The sequence below is a fragment of the Paramisgurnus dabryanus genome, chromosome 2 (assembly GCF_030506205.2).
Source record: "Paramisgurnus dabryanus chromosome 2, PD_genome_1.1, whole genome shotgun sequence".
Classification (NCBI taxonomy): domain Eukaryota; kingdom Metazoa; phylum Chordata; class Actinopteri; order Cypriniformes; family Cobitidae; genus Paramisgurnus; species Paramisgurnus dabryanus.
In genome coordinates, this window is record NC_133338.1 from 44248239 (window position 1) to 44269619 (window position 21381).

General features: G+C 35.1%; 1 protein-coding gene across 1 annotated transcript; it reads right to left on the minus strand.

The window, feature by feature from the left end:
* Positions 1-1661: 1661 nt before the first annotated feature.
* On the minus strand, positions 1662-19166 carry LOC135778611 (uncharacterized). The gene is made up of 3 exons (XM_065289018.2): positions 18835-19166; positions 6755-6807; positions 1662-3963 (listed from the first exon to the last, which is right to left on the minus strand). Exons 2-3 carry the CDS (start codon positions 6784-6786, stop codon positions 3264-3266), a joined length of 732 nt encoding a protein of 243 aa, XP_065145090.1. The 5' UTR covers positions 6787-6807; positions 18835-19166; the 3' UTR covers positions 1662-3263.
* Positions 19167-21381: the final 2215 nt, after the last annotated feature.

Here is a 21381-nt window from a genome sequence, read left to right on the forward strand (position 1 = left end):
TTTTTCCCCTAAAGGACCGACTGCGTCTGAGTCTTTGAAGTTGTTCCCTTTAGGTTTGGCTTTAAAGGAAATCCTGTTTAAATTTCAAATCCAGGTTTATTAAAACATTGAAAAATAGTGAAATAAATATATATATGCACACACTTTGTCTAGACTACACATACACAAACATACATCTACATATACACACACACCATTAAGAAATGTCTAGCTTTTGTAACATAGTCTTATCTGCCAAAGCACCAGCCTAAGTAATTTTTATTTATTTATTTAATTTTAGTGATTTAACCTGTAAAAACATTTTGCTGACATACTGTCAATAATCGATCAAATTGCAAAGTTTCTGTTCCCTTTATTTGTTAAATCTTTTGACCCTGCAAGTTTGCATCTTATGCCATCTTCAGTCACCCCCAAATGAAAGGAAATACTGGCTGCGTCCAAATGACCACACTTGCGGTCTTGGCCACTTGAGAACGCGTGCGCAAGACTGTCCCATTTCTTAAAAACTGGCAAAGTGCAGTGCCCTTAATCCACACTAAACCAACACTTCGAAGCGGTATTCAAGGCTAAGCGTATCCCGTCATGCATCATGTTCAGGATGTAAATCATGAAACTTTTGCCCAAATCTCGCGAGATGTTGTGGAAACTTTTAATTGTAAAGTTAATAAATGGATTTTACATATTTTGGTAGTAAAACGGAAAGTGTTCCACATTTAGTTGGTGCAAACATTGTTATTTATGTTGTAAAACATCTGTAACTGCTTTTATAACATTAAAACAACATTAATGGTGTCATTTATTCAGGGACTACTACATAAACAATAAACTTTAATAAAGCTGCATGCACAAAATGAAGAGTTTTTTACAGGTGCAAAGAATTCTGCGTTTAAAAGTTTCAGATAAGTGTAGATAATATTCCTTAAATGTTAATTTATTTATTCATTTGTACATTTTATTTAAAGAAAACCTTAAAAATATATTTTAAGTAGCCTAAATAAATAAAAATATACGTTTTGGTGCAAATTGCTGCCACTGCCTGGATTGACATTTTAACACTTGCTGAGTGTGTCCCATCGGGTGAAGAATTTTTACATGCACGCTTGGTATTTTCATGCCCACTAGAACACTTGGGCAAAATATAGGAAATGCGTCATGTAAGTATTCAAGCGGTCAAGTGCAAAGACTCCAAGTGTGGTTATTTGGACGCAGCCTCAGTCAACAAGCCCTGTAAATGCCACAATGTCACATGTCAGTCAAAACAGATGCATGGTTAGGCTTTTTACCCAAACAATGATGTCATAGTTTGATTTGTTGTTGTTTTGAATAGAAAATTATTAAAATGTTTTAACAAAGCTTTAAAATGTGTTGCAATGCCAACATCTGATGATCATAACAACGTCAAGTAAAGCAAACACACATGAAGGAAAGATTAGAGGAAAAATGAAAAACGGATTAATACGGAATGACAGCATATTGAAAATGTTCCAATTCTCGGATTTCTGCATTCCGATCATTTAATAGTTTCATGATGTATCCAGTCAGTGATGCCTTTCAACCCATTAACAACATCAGAAAGATAAAAAGATTCGTTGTCCTAATCATATTTTAATGTGTTCATGACTTCATATTTTGTCACCAGGCCTATTCAGAAAAAAACAATATTTTGTAATCTTGGGTAAATTTAATGTAACATACATACACAAACACACTTCTTCGCTTATATTAAGAAGGCCATGGGGCGCTGCTATCCATCTGAAAAAATGTCAACACATTAAATTGCAAGTCTTATGATCAAGTATATTACTTTTATTTTTTTCTCTGGTTCATGTGACAAGTATCTGTTGCTTAAGGACAACAAGAACATTTTAAGTCTTTTTAAAGAGGTCAGTGTTACGTCATTGCAAAATCAGTGTCTTTATCTATTCTCATTCATGGCTTTACAAGAAATGGTTTTGACCTACACAAAATATACTTTTGGAAATACTCTTTCATTAAAACAATAAAAGTACCATACAAATTCTGGTAAATGGGGTTACATTCATTTTTTTCTGAGATATTCTCATATTTCTTCACTTATATAGAAATGTGTGCTATATTCTGTTCTGTTGTGTTCTTGATTTAGTGATTGTCGTTGGCTTCCACGTTATAAAGGCCTCAGAAAGTTAACCAGAATTAGTTAAGATCTGTATGCATAGTGGATAAATAACTTTAGTAGCCTGAATGAAACCAGAAAACCTTATCAGGAAATTAATATACAAAGGTGAAACCCGAGTCACATTTCATTTTCAAAATATACATATATAAATATTTATATATATAACACATTTATTTAGCATTAGGAATTTTTATGCATTGACATTTTTATAAAAAAGTAATCACATGCTTTTTTTTCTACAATGCAAAAAAATCTAAATGATTAAATAAAAACATTTACATTTTTTATTATTTGTGTGTATTTTTGTGACTTATTTACATTGATATTTTAATTAAATCAAATTAAATAATCATTTGAAAAATAGGACTAATTTTTGCAAAATAAAATTCTTAATTTTGGGGTGAAATATGACTCGGATATGTTCGTGACCACAAATAATGTTTTCTTAAAATTCTATGATGATTATATTAATGATGTATTCACAGTGTAACAAGCAAAAAAACCTGCACATTGATATTGCCATTTAAATTATGAACTTGATTTCAGTCTATTAAAATAGAAGTTTGTTCATTATAAAATGTCTAAAAGTACAACAGGAAGTACATAAGAAACCCAACACCGGGACATTGGCTTGTTATTTGGTTTTCACTCTCTGTTTGTACAGAAAATGTCTGAAAATTAAAGTGTATTTATTGAACCACTGCCACTAAAGAAATAAACTACTGTTAAACAGTGGTGCTGAGAAATATCTGAAAATAGAGCTTATTACATGCTGTATAAAACAGTACTATTGAAAATGATGCGGCAGTGGTTCTATCTCAAGTTTGTCCACTGAATCGCAGGACAAAACATTCACACATGACCTTTATTTCCAAGCAAGTCTGCAGTCTTTCAAATAACCGATTTCTGTGTAAACAACAGTCATCTCCTGTTGTCAAGTCCTTCATTTTAAAGTTAAAATTGTCGCCTACAAAAACGACTGTAGGAAAGTTTCATTTTATGAGAGCTATTATTTTGGCTATATTCAAATGCGCAGGGTGCGAGGGAGTAAGTATGGAAATGTACCATATCTACACTGAACAGTACCGCACCCTCTCTCACCTGCCCGTCACTCATAATCCTCTCCTTCAGTCGCCGCATCCAGAGCTGCCAGGGCTTCGGCAACCATAGAGTCTGTGAAGCTCACCCCATCGTTCTCGTTCTCTATTTCCTGCTCTTCGCTCATAAATGACAGCTCTTTATCATCTCTGTCCTCTGTAACAAGCTTGGTGTCCGCTGAGGAGAGACTTGTGGTGCTTGTTTGCATATCCAGAGACAGAATGCTCTCCTCATCGGCCGTGTCTGTCGTACTGGCCGCATTGCATCTCATCTCCTCATAGTCCTCTTCTTGTCCGAAAGGATATCCATCGGATCCCTCCAAAATTCCCCCACTCCCAAGCCCCGAGTCTCTGAAACTCTCTTCCCGCTGGAACGGTCCCGTTCCCAACATCGGCTCGTCGCATAAGACGGGGGGAACTTTGACGGGCATCCCCTTGTCCTCGGGCGTGAGGATGTATCGGTTGGAGTCACTCTCTGGTTGGCTCGTCCTGACCCTCTCATCCTGAGCATGGAGCCGGTTTATGTGGTTGTTGTCTATGTCGAGTTTGGTAGTGCTAGGGTGGGTGCTGTAACCCAAGTTGTGGAAGCCCTGCTTTTTGCTGATGTGATCCGACTCTTCTGGGAATTTGTGAGACTGATACAAAGAGCTGTTGGTGGGGTCGCGCTTAAGACCAGGAACATCCACAGGGACTGAAGGGTCATAGATATAACTGAAACGCAAGAGGGTTGAGGAGAGAAATACAGAAACTAAATTAAACAAAATATAAACATTATTAAGCGGAGTCAAATAAAAAAACTAATTGTGTAATTTCTTTGCTAGCAGAACTGCTTGGAATCGAACCTATGACCTTGCTGTTGGCAGCACCATGCTCAGTTAAGCTACAAAAATTATTTCAGCAAGCAATAGTCGTTATTTCACTGTCTAGGTCTATAGCCCTGATATAGTCCAGCTATGAGTTAAAAACTTAAATTTGGTTACAAAATATTTTGCGAGGTGTATGATATTCCATCATGTACGCAAAGTCAACAGTGATTACAAGGTGTTTATTTTATTTACTTTTTGGGCTATGGTTTGAATTTTTTTGTGTTTGCATGTCTATTAGATTTCTTTTAACGTTCAATTTCTTGCTGAGACTATGAATACACTCTCTGGTTGTTATATAGCACGACATACAAAATTCACCTTTCATGGAGTTTCTGGAAATTGATGCGGCCGGATGATTTGAATGAACCTGAAATTTGCATCGCAAAGACAAACACCTTTACTGACGCAAGCATGCCACTCCACATTTGTAAAAAGAAACTGAAGCTCTATGACTGCTCACATTGTGTTGAGTCCTTTAATCTTTAAGGGATATTTTTGAATTGAATTTCATTAAATATTACATTATAATTCCGTAAACGTAGTACTTAATACATTTTAAAAGTACAAAATACAGAAATAGGTTTATGTGTGAGTGTGTTTCAATGTCAGGCTGTTGTATTTGTGTCAAATTTTTCCTGCCGAGTTCCTTTCACACCTTTTACGGTACATTCACACGGGGCGTAAGCGTTAACGCTTAACGGAAGGCTTGTCTGAAGCGTGGCCAACAGCCAATCACGGTGGCCGCAACACAAGCTCCGGTCTTCCATAAACGTAATTGGCTGGCTCTGCCTAGGTTATTTGCATAAGGCGATATGATTGGCTGACGCACCCGTTGCCGCTTGAAAAGTTGAGAAATGTTCAACTTCTGCCGCGAGCAACGGCACTGACGCGGCGCCGACGGATCCACAATTCAGTTCGCCAACGCTTGACGTCACCCATTAAAAGTGAATGGGAAGCGTCAACGCTTACGCCCCGTGTGAATGCGCCGTTACCCGCCTAGAGATGGAAGTCATTCAGCCAGTGTGGACCATATTTACCTTCACTGTCCAAACGTTAAGGGTATTTCATATGATGTTTGAATCTTGTTTTTATTATAATGATCTACATACATTCAAAGATATTGTATATAACAAGATTGAGCACTGCTATTACTATGAATAGGGGACAATAAAAAGCTCAATATGGCCACTCTTGCAGGGGAAGTCCCACCTTTCAATTAAAATAACCAATCTTTAAAGGGACACTCCACTTTTTTTGAAAATATGCTCATTTTCCAGCTCCCCTAGAGATAAATATTTGATTCTTACCATTTTGGAATCCATTCAGCTGATATCCGGGTCTGGCGCTAGCACTTTTAGCATATTTTAGCATAATCCATAGAATCTGATTAGTCCATTAGCATCGCTCCTAAAAACTTTTAATTAAAAGTTGCGATTTTCTAGCCAAATATGGCCAGGAATTATTCTCTCATTCTGGCGTAATAATCAAGGACTTTGCTGCTGTAACATGGCAGCAGGAGGCGCAGCAGTCGAAAATAGTCCCCTCAGTACCATTTTAATAGCAGGGTACTATTTTCGGGCGCTGCGTAATATCATTGCGCCTTTTGCAGCCATGTTACAGCAGCAAAGTCCTTGATTATCACGCCAGAATGAGAGTATAGTTCCTAGCCAGAATTTCTGCCTAGAAAATCACAACTTTTAATTTTTCGTCGGTCTTAGGACACGATGTAACTACAGAAGAGAGAAGTTAAAAATATGGAAAAAAATTAATTATTTCGTTATTTTTTAGCACGATGCTAATGGTCTAATCAGATTCAATGAATTATGCTAAACTATGCTAAAAGTGGTACCGCCAGATCTGGAGATCAGCTGAATGGATTCCAAAACAGTAAAAATCAAATGTTTAACTATAGGGGAGCTGGAAAATGAGCCTATTTTCAAAAAAAGTGGAGTGTCCCTTTAATCAACCAATTAGATTTCAGCAATAAGTTTACAGTTTGTTTCAAGTTTAAGCTTACAACCTGGATTAGCTGCCTTTAGACCATTGTTTTCCCTCTGGCTTTAGGCTTCAGTTATGGTTTGGGGTGGGTTTAGGTTTTATCTACAAAAATGTTGTCCTTGGGTCAACACAATATGTTGCCCTGAGGACATCTTTCCCTGGCAAAATCAGGTTGAGCTTTAAATTACGGCAATGTCTTACTAAACACATATGTTTAAACTTGCAAGGTGAATACAATCTAAATTATTTAACAAAAGCCACACACACAGAGGTAAAATGCAATAATGTTTGTAGTTTTTGCACAGGACAACTTTTGCAGCTCAAGCTAATCTGAGAAATGTGACATTCTGAGCTATTAAAGGTCATTGAGAAAGTATGAACGAGTATGTGTGTGTTAACTAAGAAATACTGAGAAACACTAACATGCATTTTTGAAGATTCAGTAAACCGTACATCTACTGACAGAGGTCACAGCAGTGCTGGCATACTGAAATAATGTTTAAACAGCAAACTGATCTCAGGTCATCCTTTGATGACACAACATGACTGCACGGTCTGACTGAACTGTTAAACTTTCGTGCTTGCGTGAGAAAAATACTGCCAGATCACCATACCTCAGAATAAATAAACTCTCTTACCTTTTTATCATCCTACAGCAACTGCAACCCATCTGGACAGTTGTGTAGAGCACCTGGAGAGAGAGAGAGAGAGAGAGAGAGAGAGAGAGAGAGAGAGAGAGAGAGAGAGAGGTTTCTGTTAAAAGTGTGTCGTTTGACTGCACTTTCTTAAATAATATTTTCCTAAATCAACAATTCTGAACAGGATCTGTTAACTGGTATCCCACCTCTATTTGTAAAAGACAGGATCTGTACATTTAGTCAAAATTAAGTCTTGACCGCTATGATCAGATAACGATTTTCCATGGGGGAAAACAGTTCCCTTATGGAAATGAGTCAATATTCTTCTTTTGACAAGAATCAACATTTTAGTTTTTTTAAGTATCACATTTAAATATTTAACTTTACTTATTCATATATTTAGATAAAACAGATAACATACAGATAAAACCCAAACACACAGTGGAATTAGCCCAGCAAGCAATAGCTGTCATTTCACCATCTAGGTTATCTATAAACCCGATATAGTCCGACTATGAGTAACCACTTCTAGCCAAAATAAACTTGAATTTGGTTACATGTAGTTTTTGCCAAATAACTTACGAGATGTATGATATACCATCAAGCAAAGTCAACAGTGATTAGGTGTTTTGTTTTATCTATTTATTTATTTATTTATTGGCTATACTGTCACAAAATATGGTCAAAATATGTACCCCACTCACTTAGGTAGTACCCTTTCAAAACGTACAACTTTGCACCTAAAGAGTTTATATTGTACATGTACAATGTAAATTGGTACCAATTTTATACATATACAGTACTCTGCAAAAGTCTTAGACCACCATGCCAGACTTATATTTGTTGTTTTTGCAATGTTATAGTGATCATATATAATTGATTCTTATTCTCTTTAATAGAAGAAAATGTGTCAAGTTTTTAGGGTAAACTCCACTTCCATGGAGCAATAGCAAGAAACTGCAGGATCTCTTAAACCTAAAAAAAATTAAATCCTAATTTCTAATTTTAAAGAAATTAGTCTTTTTACTTCATTCTGCTCAAAAACACAAGATGTGTTTAGTGCCAAGAGAGGTCACACTAAACACAGACAATGCCTAAAGAAGTCATTTAGTCCTGAAAATTACATTTTTTATTTTTTGTACAACTGTATTTTTTGTTTGTATCTTAATAAAATAGATTAAAAAATAAATATTGATGGATATTAAAACTTCTACAACAACAAGTCTGGTGTTGGTGGCCTAAGACTTTTGCACAGTACTGTATGTATATAAATATTTAAGTCTAAATGTGTTTACTAAAAATATAAAAAAGCAAAAATTTACCTTTACATTTCATAAAAGTTGAGTTTATCGATGAAGGCCAATTTGTTGAACAAAATCTGTAGGTGTTATAAACTTTTGTGAAACATAAAGCATATTTTTGCAATAATCCAAAAGTCTAAGAAAAAACTAATGGCTTTATTGCGAAGTAACCCATATCCCGCTGACTTAATATCTAAAATTCTTATGTTTCCTTGATAAGCAAAATTACCTAAAAAAAAATAAGTCACGTTTTTACACACACACACACACACACACACACACACACACACACACACACACACACACACACACACACACACACACACACACACACACACAAATATAATTTAAGTGATTTTGTGCTTAAAACAAGCAAAAAATATGCCAAAGGGGTAAGAAAAACACTCAATTTAAGAAACATTTAAACTTTCTTAGCACATTAGCAGATTTTTTGCTTGTTTTAAGCACAAATTCACTTAAATTGTATATTTTTTTTCGTGTAAAAACTAACTAACTTTTTTGATATTTCTACAAGACAAAAATATGTCATCCCTGCGGCACTCTATTAGGACCTTTACCCCCCCAGTCACATTAGCTACAAGCGACAGAGACAGAGCGACAGGCTACCATTCATTTTCAATGGAAGTGGCCGTTTGCCAGCGACAAGCTCGCCGCTGCGGGAGTAAGGCGGGGCCAAAATAGACAAGCAGGCAATTTTATGCAAATGCTGAGCGATGCGACAAAGCAACTGCCAATCAGAGTGAAGGAGCAGCGTGACGTAGGTCTGTGGTCAAGTCTGAGAAAATAATTCAAGATGGCGGAAAATGCGTATTTATGTATATATCTGATAAGTTTGGCATTTTATCTCATATATTTTGTTACTTTTATCGAGAAATAAATACTTTTAAATCCAAAAACACCGTTCTTGTAACTTAACAATACCTCTAAAGTGACTTTTGATACCGCTTTTGGAAACTAGCCAAGGAACGCCCATCAAGCGAGTGTGTGTCGCTCGGTGTCGTTCACTTTTGTAGCTAATGTGACTGTAGGGTCAAAGGGTACTGCCCCAGTGACAGCTGGGATACATAATTTGATAATTTTTTTAAACAGTTATAATAGACATCTAAAAAAATTTTACTGACAGCCTAAATTTTGTCTTGTTTTTGCCATGTCTGTGCTGTGTTTGGATGGCTATGAGACGCCTTTTAAACACAAGAATTGCACAAAAGTCCAGTATGAATTTAAAAATGTAAGAATTTTTTGATGTTTCCACAAGACAAAAATATGTCATCCTACGGCACTCTATCAGGACCTTTAAAGGGTACTGCCCCAGTGACAGCTGGGATACATATTTTGATCATTTTTTTAAAACATCTTAAACACAAAAATTGCAAAAAAAAGTCCAGTATGAAGGAATGATAAAAATTGCATGATAGACTATGCTATTACAATTTTAAATATTTACACACTATGCTTATTGTTGGCTGGCTAAGATAAAATGTTACATGTTGCCTCATTTGCAAGTCACTTTGTATAAAAGGGTCTGCTGGATAAATACATGTAAACATAATGTACACTAACTAAAACACTATCATATAGTGACCTGAATATTATTATATTATATATACATATATCAACAGCTCTTTGCTACCTCAACATCCCACACCTTTTTGAGAAATACAGAAGTAACATTTCTTAAAAAGCTATTTGAAGAATCTAGTTCTCAGGAGCGCTTAGCAGAGTGAAACATGATTTCAACAAAGGCCTATTCAGAAAGTCTGCTAATTCTTCACCTCAGCTATTGAAACAAGTGGACGGGATCACAGTCACAGACACAAAGGAAACCCAAAGCAATCTAAACTACCCAAAGATAAACTCCCAAAAAGGCATTAAACACAGACCAAGGTGAAAATAATTGACTTTGTCACATATTGACATGACATTGACAGAGCAGATGTACTGTATAAAAATTGTCTAGTGTGTTGCTTTATCTGCTGGCTTTAGTGATGTGCATCCACATGTGCTGGTGACATTCTAGATCATTCCTGAACAGTGCCCGGGCAAATAAAGTCTATTATTAATATATCCTTATTCGGTGAAGAGCAACAGAGATGGGTTGACCTTTCCAAGGCCTTCAGCCCCATTTCAGGCTTTGGCATTTCTTGTGCTTTTTATGAGCGAGTTGCCTTGTAAATAATTGATAGTTCTGTCTGGGAAAAAAGATCCTTTTAATAGGACAAAGACGATCCCTGACTCTCTCTTTCTCCTGACAGAGAATAGATGATGGAAAAACAGACACCATCTCACGTGTTGTTAGACAAATTAACATTCAAAGCTTTGAGGGCAATGACAGTCTGGCCTTCATTATCACATTATAATAATCATATTCAGTAGATAAAACTTTCACCAGTTTATCGGCTACTAAAAATATAAGTGTGTAGAGCTTTAATCTAAACTCCAAATTAACCAAATATTACTAAAAAAATAAATAATGTAAACAATAAACAAAAATACTTTTCTTGTGGTACTTATTAGCAGTGCAAAAATTAAATAAAATAATTATATATATTTATATATATTTATATTTGTTGGTTAATGGTACACAAAGGCAAATGCTTTAGGCTTCCCTGTTACCAGTGGAAAAATTCAAAGCAGGACAAACGCTCATGCGGCACTTAAAGGAAGAGCGCACCGGAAAATGAAAATGATCCTATAATTTACTCATGCCATCCATGATGTGAGACTTTCTTTGTTCAGCTGAACACATTAATATGTGTTTTTACATATTATATTAGTCATATTAAATAATGCCCTGGCTCGTAATGCTATTGAAAAGTATTCATTGTTTTGAACCTCTAAAAACCACATCCATCCATCCTTCAAATGACCCTGGCGGGTTAATAAATATCTTCTGAAGTGAAGTGAAATTATATGTTTGTGAGGAAAAAAAATAATATTTTGAACTTATTTAGCAATTGATTTGTTGTGTATTATTGTAAACATACAAATTAGTACAGTAATTTTAAATATGGCAGTACTTTGATCGTTAAATCTCATTACCTCATGATTCATGACTAGTCATTTGAAGAAAAAAACACTATAAATATGAATTGTTTTCTCTCACAAAGTATCATTCTTGTAAAATTTTCCAGGGAACTATTCCTTTAAGACTAGTGAACCAGTGAAGCCTGTTAATTTTTTTAATGGGCTAATTTTAAGACATTTATAAAAAAATTATATTTATTAAACACAATTTAACACCCTATTACCATGGACCCAGAAAACCTGGCTTGATCTTTGCTATTTAGCAGCCAGATGTGGCACACAGCAGACACCTGTTTGGCAGCAGGGCTATGACATGAACACCTGGCAACCTCTTTGTCAGATGCTAGGGATTATTTCATTTTACAGCAGTACACATAGCACACTTACTCACTAGCAAATCTCTATTAATATACTGACAATACCTAAAGATGAAATGCAGTACGATGAAGATCACAAGATTACATCTATACATCCTTTTTATCAACTAACTTGTAGGTCACAGCTTGGTAGCAGATTAATATCAACACTGTTAATCATGCCAGCTCTCATTTGCTAATTTCTCTAACCCCTGATTAAAAATCTCCACCTTTACTACAACAGTACACAAGAAATCTTGTTGTTGTCTTTTAAACCTCATCATTGAAGACAGCTGACTATAAAAAAGGATCTTTAACATTTTCACACAAACACACACAAGTTTAGTATCACTGAAATGTTTTACATGATCTCAAAAAAATTATGATTTTAGGATATTGTTAAAGGAAAACACCACAGTTTTACAATATTTTACTATGTTCTTACCTCAATTTAGACAAATTAATACATGCCTATCTTTTTTTAATACGTACACTTAATCTTTGTACAACGCACTGTGAATGTGTTAGCATTTAGCCTAGCCCCATTCATTCCTTAGATCCAAACAGGGATGAATTTTCCGCCATTTAAGATAGTTCTCATATTTTGTGCCACCATACTTACTCGTGTAACTACTCATGTAACAGTCTTTAAATAGGGAAAACATGGAAGTGTTTGGTGGCTTCTAAATTCATCCCGGTCTGGATCCTAAGGAATGAATGGTGCTAGGCTAAATGCTAACACATTCACGATGCACTGTAAAGATTAATGCATGCATTGAAAAAATATAGGTATGTATTAATTTGTCTAAGTTGAGGTAAGAACATAGTACAATTTGAAAAAACGGCTGTGTATAAAAATATAATTGTACAAATCATGAATTTATTTCACTACAAAATTAAAACCTTATTGAAAATATCTGCCTAACAGTTATACAAGCTCTAAGTTGCACTGTAAAATTGAAAGTTGGCTCTACTTAAATAAATTACTTCAATTGGAAACACACGTAAAAAATAAGTGAGAAAATTTAAGTTGAAAAAAAATGTAGGTGTTACCAATTGAAGTATTTTTGAATTTAATCCAACTTTTTACAGATATTTTTTTTACAAGGTGGCTAATTTATATGAATCTATACAATCTCATGTGTACTTATCTGCTATAACCCCTGTGACATTGGGATTAGGGGTGGGGTTTCATGCGGGCTATTTTGGGATATTCGTACATTTTTGTACGATTCACATCATACCAATTCATACGAAATGTTCCTTTGAGATCACATTGGAAATTTTAGCTCAAAGGCGTTACATTTCTTAACTAACCAAACCGAGTCGAAATAAAGTGAAATACTATTGTAATACACCCTCACATACACGTTTTATTCCCCTTAAGATATTCAATATAACGCAAGAGACATAAAGTTGAACTAAAGGTTAATAGATTGGAAGAGGATTGGATATGATTTTAAAATGGTAAATGGCACATCCAGGACTCACCAGAGAACTGAAATCATCTAGAGAAAGGTGATGGGTAATGCAGAGGTTGGGGATTGCAGGCTAAAGGTAGAATGAAATCTGAGCTTGATGGCACTGGCAGACATTTCTCCATTGGAATAAATTGGGAATTTCTCATCTCTGTAAAATGTCTGCCCCCCAGCTAAACTGGTCTGGTCTGCGCTGAGAGTGACACATGCTTAATCTCCCGCATAAGAATGAGGGGCTTCTCCATTCCATAGCACTTAACCAACTCAAGACACAGATATATACACACACACTCACAGATGGTATAGCATTAACATGCGAGCTGACGGATTTAGTCTTAAAGGCAGATGTACGATATTGCAAACAAAATATTTTTTAGATGATGCTTTGCTCTGTAAGCATATTGAAATTTAAAAAACCATTTGCTGACTCAACAGTGGCGTGTGCCAGCACAAACCTACACTCATGCAGTGGCCTTCAACAGCCGAGATAAACGAATGCACAGGCGACTGATGTTTCATTTCCTTTCAATTTGCCGAGAACAAAGTAAAGCAAACAGGCAGATAAAGCAGGGTCAGGAGATAATTTGAGCTATCAATGAGCAGCTGATTGCTGGTGTAGACCTCTGAGACACACAAGTTCTTTGAAAGACTGGGAAATACTAGTTTTCACAACAAGCACCTAAACAACTATAATTTAAAATGGTTTGATAATATATATTTCAAGGAATCTATTAAAGTAGTCAGATGGAATACTAAAGTTTTAAAGTCACTGTAATGTATGATCTCAATGACATTATTGCATTTTTAAAATGCCATCACTAGCAATATAAAAAAATAATTTATTAAATAACTGGGTATGACATGAAACAATTTTGGAATTTGACTAGTCATGCTTACTGAATACTACCGCATTATTTTTAATCAGTGGTGGTGATGGCGCAGTGGTTAAGACACTCGCCTTTGGTGTGAGAGACCTGGGTTTGAATCCACTGTGACACACCATTGTGTCCTTGAGCAAGACACTTAACCCCTAGTTGCTCCAGAGGCGTCCGACCTCTGACATATTGAGAGAAACTTTATTATATTGTTAAAAATGAATTAGTAGTCACACTGTATGGCAATTTGAAATGAACTATAAAAATGTATAAAATGTTACAAAACATAAATGCAGACCAATACTTGACAAAAATATACACCTATTTCAACCCAAATGCTGAGCTATTTAACCCATAGTTGAGCATCGGTTTATGTATAACCCAACGGTTCTGTCCAATATTTTTCCAACCCAGAACCAACCCACAAAGTGTATACAGTTCCTTCATTAATTTATTATACCCTAAAATCATGTTGATTAAAGGATTACTCCACTTTCATAAAAAAGAAATCACAATAATTTACTCAACCCCATGTCATCCAAAATGTTGATGTCGTTCTTTGTTCAGTCAAGAAGAAATTTTTTTTTTTTTTTTGAGGAAAACATTCCAGGATTTTTCTTAATTTAATAGACTTTATTGGACTTCAACAGTTTACAGTTTCAATGCAATTTAAAATTACAGTTTCAACGCAGCTTAAAATGATCCCAAACATTTGTCATTTTCGGCAAGAAAATATAAAAAATCGGCACTTTTAAACCACGACTTCTCATCTTGCACTAGCCGTGTGACGCGTCAGCGCGACCTTACATATTGTGCAAAACTACCGCCCCAGTGTTTACAAGTGTGGAGAAAGAGGACCGTTCCAATGTTGTTGTATGTGGAATGATATTAATTAAAGCCTTTGTGTCAGTTTATTGTTATTAAAATGGTCCACAAATGTGTTCACATATGTGACGCGGGACTTTTCAACGTGCTTATGCAAATGATGGTGCGTCTCACGGCTGGTGCAAGACAAGAAGTTGTGGTTTAAAAGTGCTTATTTTGTATTTTTCTCATCAAAAAAGTATATTGTTTCGCTAAATTATGCCTCGTTTGGGATCATTTAGAGCCATTTGAAGCTGCATTGAAACTGCAATTTTAAACTGTATTGAAACTGGGGTCCAATAAAGTCTTTGCTGCTGTAACATGGCTGCAGCAGGCACAATGATATTACGCACTGCCCGAAAATAGTCCCCTTGGTTACTTTCAAAAGCAGGGGACTATTTTCGGGCAGTGCGTAATATCACTACGCCTGCTGCAGCCATGTTACAGCAGCAAAGTCCTTGATAATTATGCCAGTTTGAGAGTATAGTTCCTAGCCATATCTGCCTAGAAAATCACAACTTTTCATTTTCCGTCTGTCTTAGTGCACGATGTAACTACAGAAGAGTCAAGTTTTAAATATTGGAAAAATATTGAAACTATTTGGTTATTTTTGAGCGCGATGCTAATGGTCTAATCAGATTCAATGGATTATGCTAAGCTACGCTAAAAATACTACCGCCAGACCCAGGGATCAGCTGAATGGATTCCAAAACGGTAAAAATCATATGTTTAACTAACCCTAACCCTAACCCATATGTTTAAAAAAAAGTGGAGTGTCCCTTTAAGGTTCAACTTTATAGGAAAGCATTCACTGTTGTGACTGCACTTCAGTTTGACCTGTTGATCACTGGTTTGTGTTATCAGTTGAAACATTACACAACCCAGTATGGCCCTTCCAAACACAAAATAAAAGAGCCCACAGCCAACTTAAATCCTAACACAAATTCAGGGTCATATATAAGGATTTAATCGTAAGACTTCAAAAGCCTAGTTGGGGGTAATGTTTAACTTGTTAATACTATTTTGTTCCTTAACCACTGAGCAAATGTTTCACAAAGTGCATTAGCTAATGTGTGTGTGTGTGTGTTTAAGAGACAGAGAGATAATGTTAAAGGATTAGGTTATCTGCCAGTAGCATGTTTGTAACTGAGTATAGGGTGATGTGTGTGTTTTACAGGTGGAGGTTTACTAGACAGTGGGATCATATTCATAAAGGTGTGTTTCAGACACAAATGGAAAAACTGGTCTGTCTCTCTCTTTCTCTTTCTCTCTCTGTCTGTGTGTGTGTGTGTGTATTTTATGCTTGCCTTCATTTTTATTTATGGCATATGGAAAAAGCCAGATGGCATGAAATTATACACCATGTACATTTGACAAGGGTCATTAACAATGCAAGAAACATTACAAATACTTCACAAAAGCTGGAAACATTTAAACAACAACTTTTTCAAGTGCACTTCCACTAATCATTAATAAACTACTTTTATTAATCTTGTTTAGTTGACATCTATACGCAAGGATATTTCTGTCAGTTCACATTAGCCTTGTATTCAATCTATTAACAGGTCACCACATTAGAAACTTTTTTGTTTTCTTTCTAAAAAAATGCTAAACATCCATTAAAAACACTGATGTGACTTGCAAGATGACCAAATATGGGTGGGTTGCCCTGGACACTGTTGCCATGGCCTCCGTACCAAAAGACTAACATGCACAGAACCAGTCCTCTAGAGATCACCCATATCATCAATTAATACCAGACTAAACATACAAAACAAAGTTCCTTTGTGTAGTAGCATTACTTAACAGACTCATTTATTCCTATAGATTATTCAGCCAATGTGTTTTATTAGTAGCCAAAATGGTTTTATGTCAAAGGGTTCTTTAAGGGGTCATTGTATTTAAATATTACTTTTAGGTAATACTGCTTACGCAATACATTTTACTGCCACATGTTTTACATACAGATACAAGACAAATGGCATCCCATACTATTCAAGCTGGTGGTGTTCATTAATCTAAAATATAAAGGGCCACCTAAATACCCAAAATTCAATGTGTAAATCTGATTTTGTGCAATAAATACTGCTGTCTCACAATGAAACATTGACATTTTCCATTGATTCCAAAATTTAACTCGCACAAAGGAAACAACCTATTCTCCAAGGTCATCCAAGAACACCAAGATCAAAGCATTCAGATACAAATCTCACACTATTCGCGTATTTTCTCTAAAACCTTCTTTACTTTATTCAGTGTTATTTATTTCATGGACTGCAATCACAATCTACGCCATTATCACAGAGATCCACAATCATGGTACCTTAAGAAATGGAAGAAGCATCCACACAGCACACAGGCCCTGGATGATTTGTGTACTTTTAATATCTTCATAACAACATGTGGGGGTGTGTGATGTTATCAGTGTTGGATGTACCACATGACTTCTATCAAAAATTACAATCACAAAGCAGGGAATGGCAAATGGGAAAAAGATTAAATCAGTCAATAACGAACCCTGGATAAAGGTACTGCTTTGTTCCACACTATACGTCATGCAGATGTACAGTATAGGCTAGCCTATGTACACATCGGCAGCTTAAATTTCAAGGTAAAATGCCACAGCCAGAGATCGAAGCCCGGTTGCCACACCTTTTTAGCGCAGGCAGACCTTGCTCTAAAGTAAACAGGGACTGTAAACACCTATGCAAACTGCATAAACCTGCTCAGACCCCTACGGTCCATTAGCTTTGGTAAACATAACACTACACAAAGATTGACTATAAGGGTAGATGACCTTTAAACATGTAAAAAGTACAACCAAGTGTTAAAAGTTAAAGTGATCTAAATGATTAATATGCTTTATAGATTACATGCAGGACTGTCATTGGCCTGTGCTTTCTGTATTACAAGAAAAGCTTTTTATAATAAAAATATCTTATTTAGTAAGTCTACAGCTTTCAAATCGTTGGCTATAATACTACTTTTTACTCATCTTAAGTAATATTTCATCCATGTTATGCGATCATTGTTGTGTTTGTATCCCTTATCAGGTAATCTCCTTTATTGTTTGACGAACAAAAGAACAAATGAAATGTGAATGTGAGTTTGAAATAACGCAAATCACAGTTAAACATCTATTTTTTGGAAGAACTATCCTTAACCACATGAAAAAATACTATAATATTTCCTATAGTAAACTGCTGTAAATTGTTGTACAATGTAGAATAATAATTGCTTCACTGTTAAAGTATACTACATTATTCTGTAAATTGATAAACTAGTAAATACCATAGTATACTTTTATAATAACTATGGTAAGGTTCTAAGGAATTTGACTACAGTATCCTACATTTAATTTAACCTTTAGTTTTCCAGGAAGGTCCCATTGAGAGTAGGAGCCCTTCTTCCAGGGAGTCCTGGCCAAGATTTCACAAATTAGCCTATACTTAGCAGCATCCTACCCTACTTTTTCGTGTGGGTTAACACCAGCAAACCAGTGAAAAAGATGCAATATTAATGCAGTATGTCTATATCATACATATGAAATGGATATAACTGTTCAAAGGAAAAAAAACAACACCCTAAACACACCCGACCATCCAAAACTCTTTTACTTTCAGCTTCAAACGCGATTACAAATAATAACCAAACACAAGATGTGACTCACTGATGCAATGATTTCCCTAACCAAACAGGACAATAATCACAACAATAAGAAAGATCTCGGAATGCATTCATATTTGTGTTCTGACTTTAGTAATAAATTACTGTTTTTATTTTATTATTTTTTTAGAAACATGGCGGAAACGGGCTTCCATACTTTAGTATATATAATAAAGTATTTATTATAAACTCTACTAAATTGTAATAGCCTATGTAATATTTACTGAAGTAAATACTTTAGTACACTCGAATATTAACTATGTTAAGGTTCGTAAATACTATAGTATTTTGGAATTGTATGTTACTAGGTTACTATACTAAAGTATACAACAATATACTTTTCTGTACGTGGGGATGATAGGGTAACTTACGAGTTAAGCGTTGCACAACAGGTGAGAAAACAACTTTGAGCCCCTGCACAACGCGTTTTTGAAGAGTTTAAGTACTACACATCGATGCTAAGTGTCTTAATAATGATGAAGAGAGAACCTTTACCTGTTACACGGACGAAGGTGTGGCAGTCGTTTGCCAGATGGAATGGCTACAATTTCACGGATAAATCCAGCGCTCATTTATTTCCCCTGTTCCAAGCTCGCGTTCCCATTTTAAAAACAACATCGATCCCATCAAACGAGGTGTCCCAAAAACTTATCCATAAGCAAAAGTCGTCGCGTGCGCATCGCAGCCAGTTTCCTCCGCCTTCCTTATGTTTGTTTTCTCCCTCGTGTTGATGCTTCCGAGTACGAGCAGCAGATCCCCGTGACTCACTGCAAGCAATGCCCCACAGACGCGACTATTTACATTTCTGATGGCAGTCCAGCCAAAGGCCTGTGCTCGGCACCTTAATGACAAACCATGTGACGAGGGATCAGGGAAACTCTGGTTAACAGAGTTTCAAAGCACTGGAATAACACCAGTACTTTACTAATGCTTCACACACGACCATACAGCCATAACAGGTGTTTAAAGAGTCTAGGCTGCATTAAACTGCACCAATACACGTTTAAAAAATACCGTAAAGGTTCTTTAATGGGTTGTGTGTGATCATGTCATTTTTGAAAGAACCTGTTGCAACTCATAATGTTATATCTGCTCATAATGTAAAAGCTGCACATAATTCTTGTAATTAATGTTCATAAGTGTAATAATTTTCCCAAAACGTAATAAAATCGTACATAATGTAAATAAATCTTACATAAAAATTATGAGAAATGTATTACATTATAAACTCACCAAAAATATTGTCATATTGTTATAACAGTAATAGGCTTTATAAACATATTAGTGGAGCTTGTATTTATGCAAAGCATCTTTATTATTGTACATCTTAGAGACATCACTAAGCAAAATCATTTGTATTTGTCTGTCAATTCTCTCCCTAGCAACCGTTTAGGAGACATATATCTCTGTATCATAACATCGTGGAGACATGTCGGTGGTCTTGTTTTCATTGTTGCTTGGACTGTAATCATTGGTGTATGCCAATTCACTCCCAGGTACCACCCCAGGTACCCTAGCAACCGCATAGTAACACCCAAGCAACCACCTAGAAAAACCCTAGCAACGGCATAGTAAAAAAAATTAAATAATAATTATTATATTATTAATGTTGTTTTAAATCATTTGCTGGTATGAACTGCAGTGTGTATAATGTAATACATTTCTCATACAATAACCAATTACATTATGTGAAAAAAATGTATTACATAAAAAAAAATATATTACTTAAAGTTTTTATTACATTTTAAGAAAATGTTTACATAATGAACGTTTATTTACAATAATAATGTAATTCTTATAACATGATGTGCCATTTTTACATTATGAGTTTAAGTTCTTTTAAAAACCATCTCCTCCTTACCTTGTCTGAAGAAACTTTATACTTTGAAGTTTATTGTATATTATATATTTATATTTTATATTATAAAGAACCTTTTATGCAACATATGGTTCTTAATAGAACCATACAGATTGAGAAAGAACATTTGGTAACACTTTCCTTGAATGTGGTGTTCATGAGACGACATGATAATGCTATGAACATGAAGGAGATTTTATGTCATTAGGTGTCATTCGTTCAATTCTGTCATTTTTTATGCAGAGATGACATTGTTTGAGATGTCTTTGTTATGACAACTTGACATTAACCAATACAACATAACTGACAACGTTTTACATTCAGTGGTACAAATTTAATTTCTCATGTGTTCCGTCAAATAGTTTTATAACAGCATCATAAATAGTCTTCAGTGCATAATGTTTTTTTAAGTTTCCTCCAATTCATCTAAAATTAAATAAAAATATTACAATAATGGGTTAAGCCATGCAGTGTTGGGTCCATATCGCTGCAAGGTTAATTAAATGAAATTAAATTGATTAAATGTTTTGTAAGTTTTTTCTTATATGTCAGAAAATTTCAGAACCATCTGTGTGAGGAATAACACATTCGGTTCGTGCACATACATAAAGTTTAATATGATATTTTGACGTGTCTGTTAAGGTATTTAAAATTATTTGACATAGTATTAACACAATGACATTTAAATGACAGTTTAATGTAATGTTAACCCATAAAGCTAGGTAGGAATGATGATAATTATTCTGCTTTGTCATGTTTATGACAGATTTATGATGTATTATGATGTTATGGTTTATGTCAAGTTGTCATAACAAAGACATTTCAAACAGTGTCATCTTTACCTTAAAAACAAATTAAACAAATTACATTTTAACAATTGTCATAAATGTGCAATAAATCTCATGTCATGTAATTATTATGAAGGCGTCATGTCTTATGAACACCCCTTCAAGTAAAGTGTTACTGAACAGTTTAGGTTATCTTTAAGGATGTATTTTGAAATAAACCCCATAATATTGGATTTTTTTTTAAATAAATGAAACCTTAAAATCTGCTTGAAAATGCTACAAGGTTCTTTACATTGATGCCCAAAGAACCATTCAGTCAAAAGTTCTTAAAGGAACCATTTCTTTCTTATTCTTATATAGCCTGAAACAGAAAGGTACATCGGATGATAAAGTTTT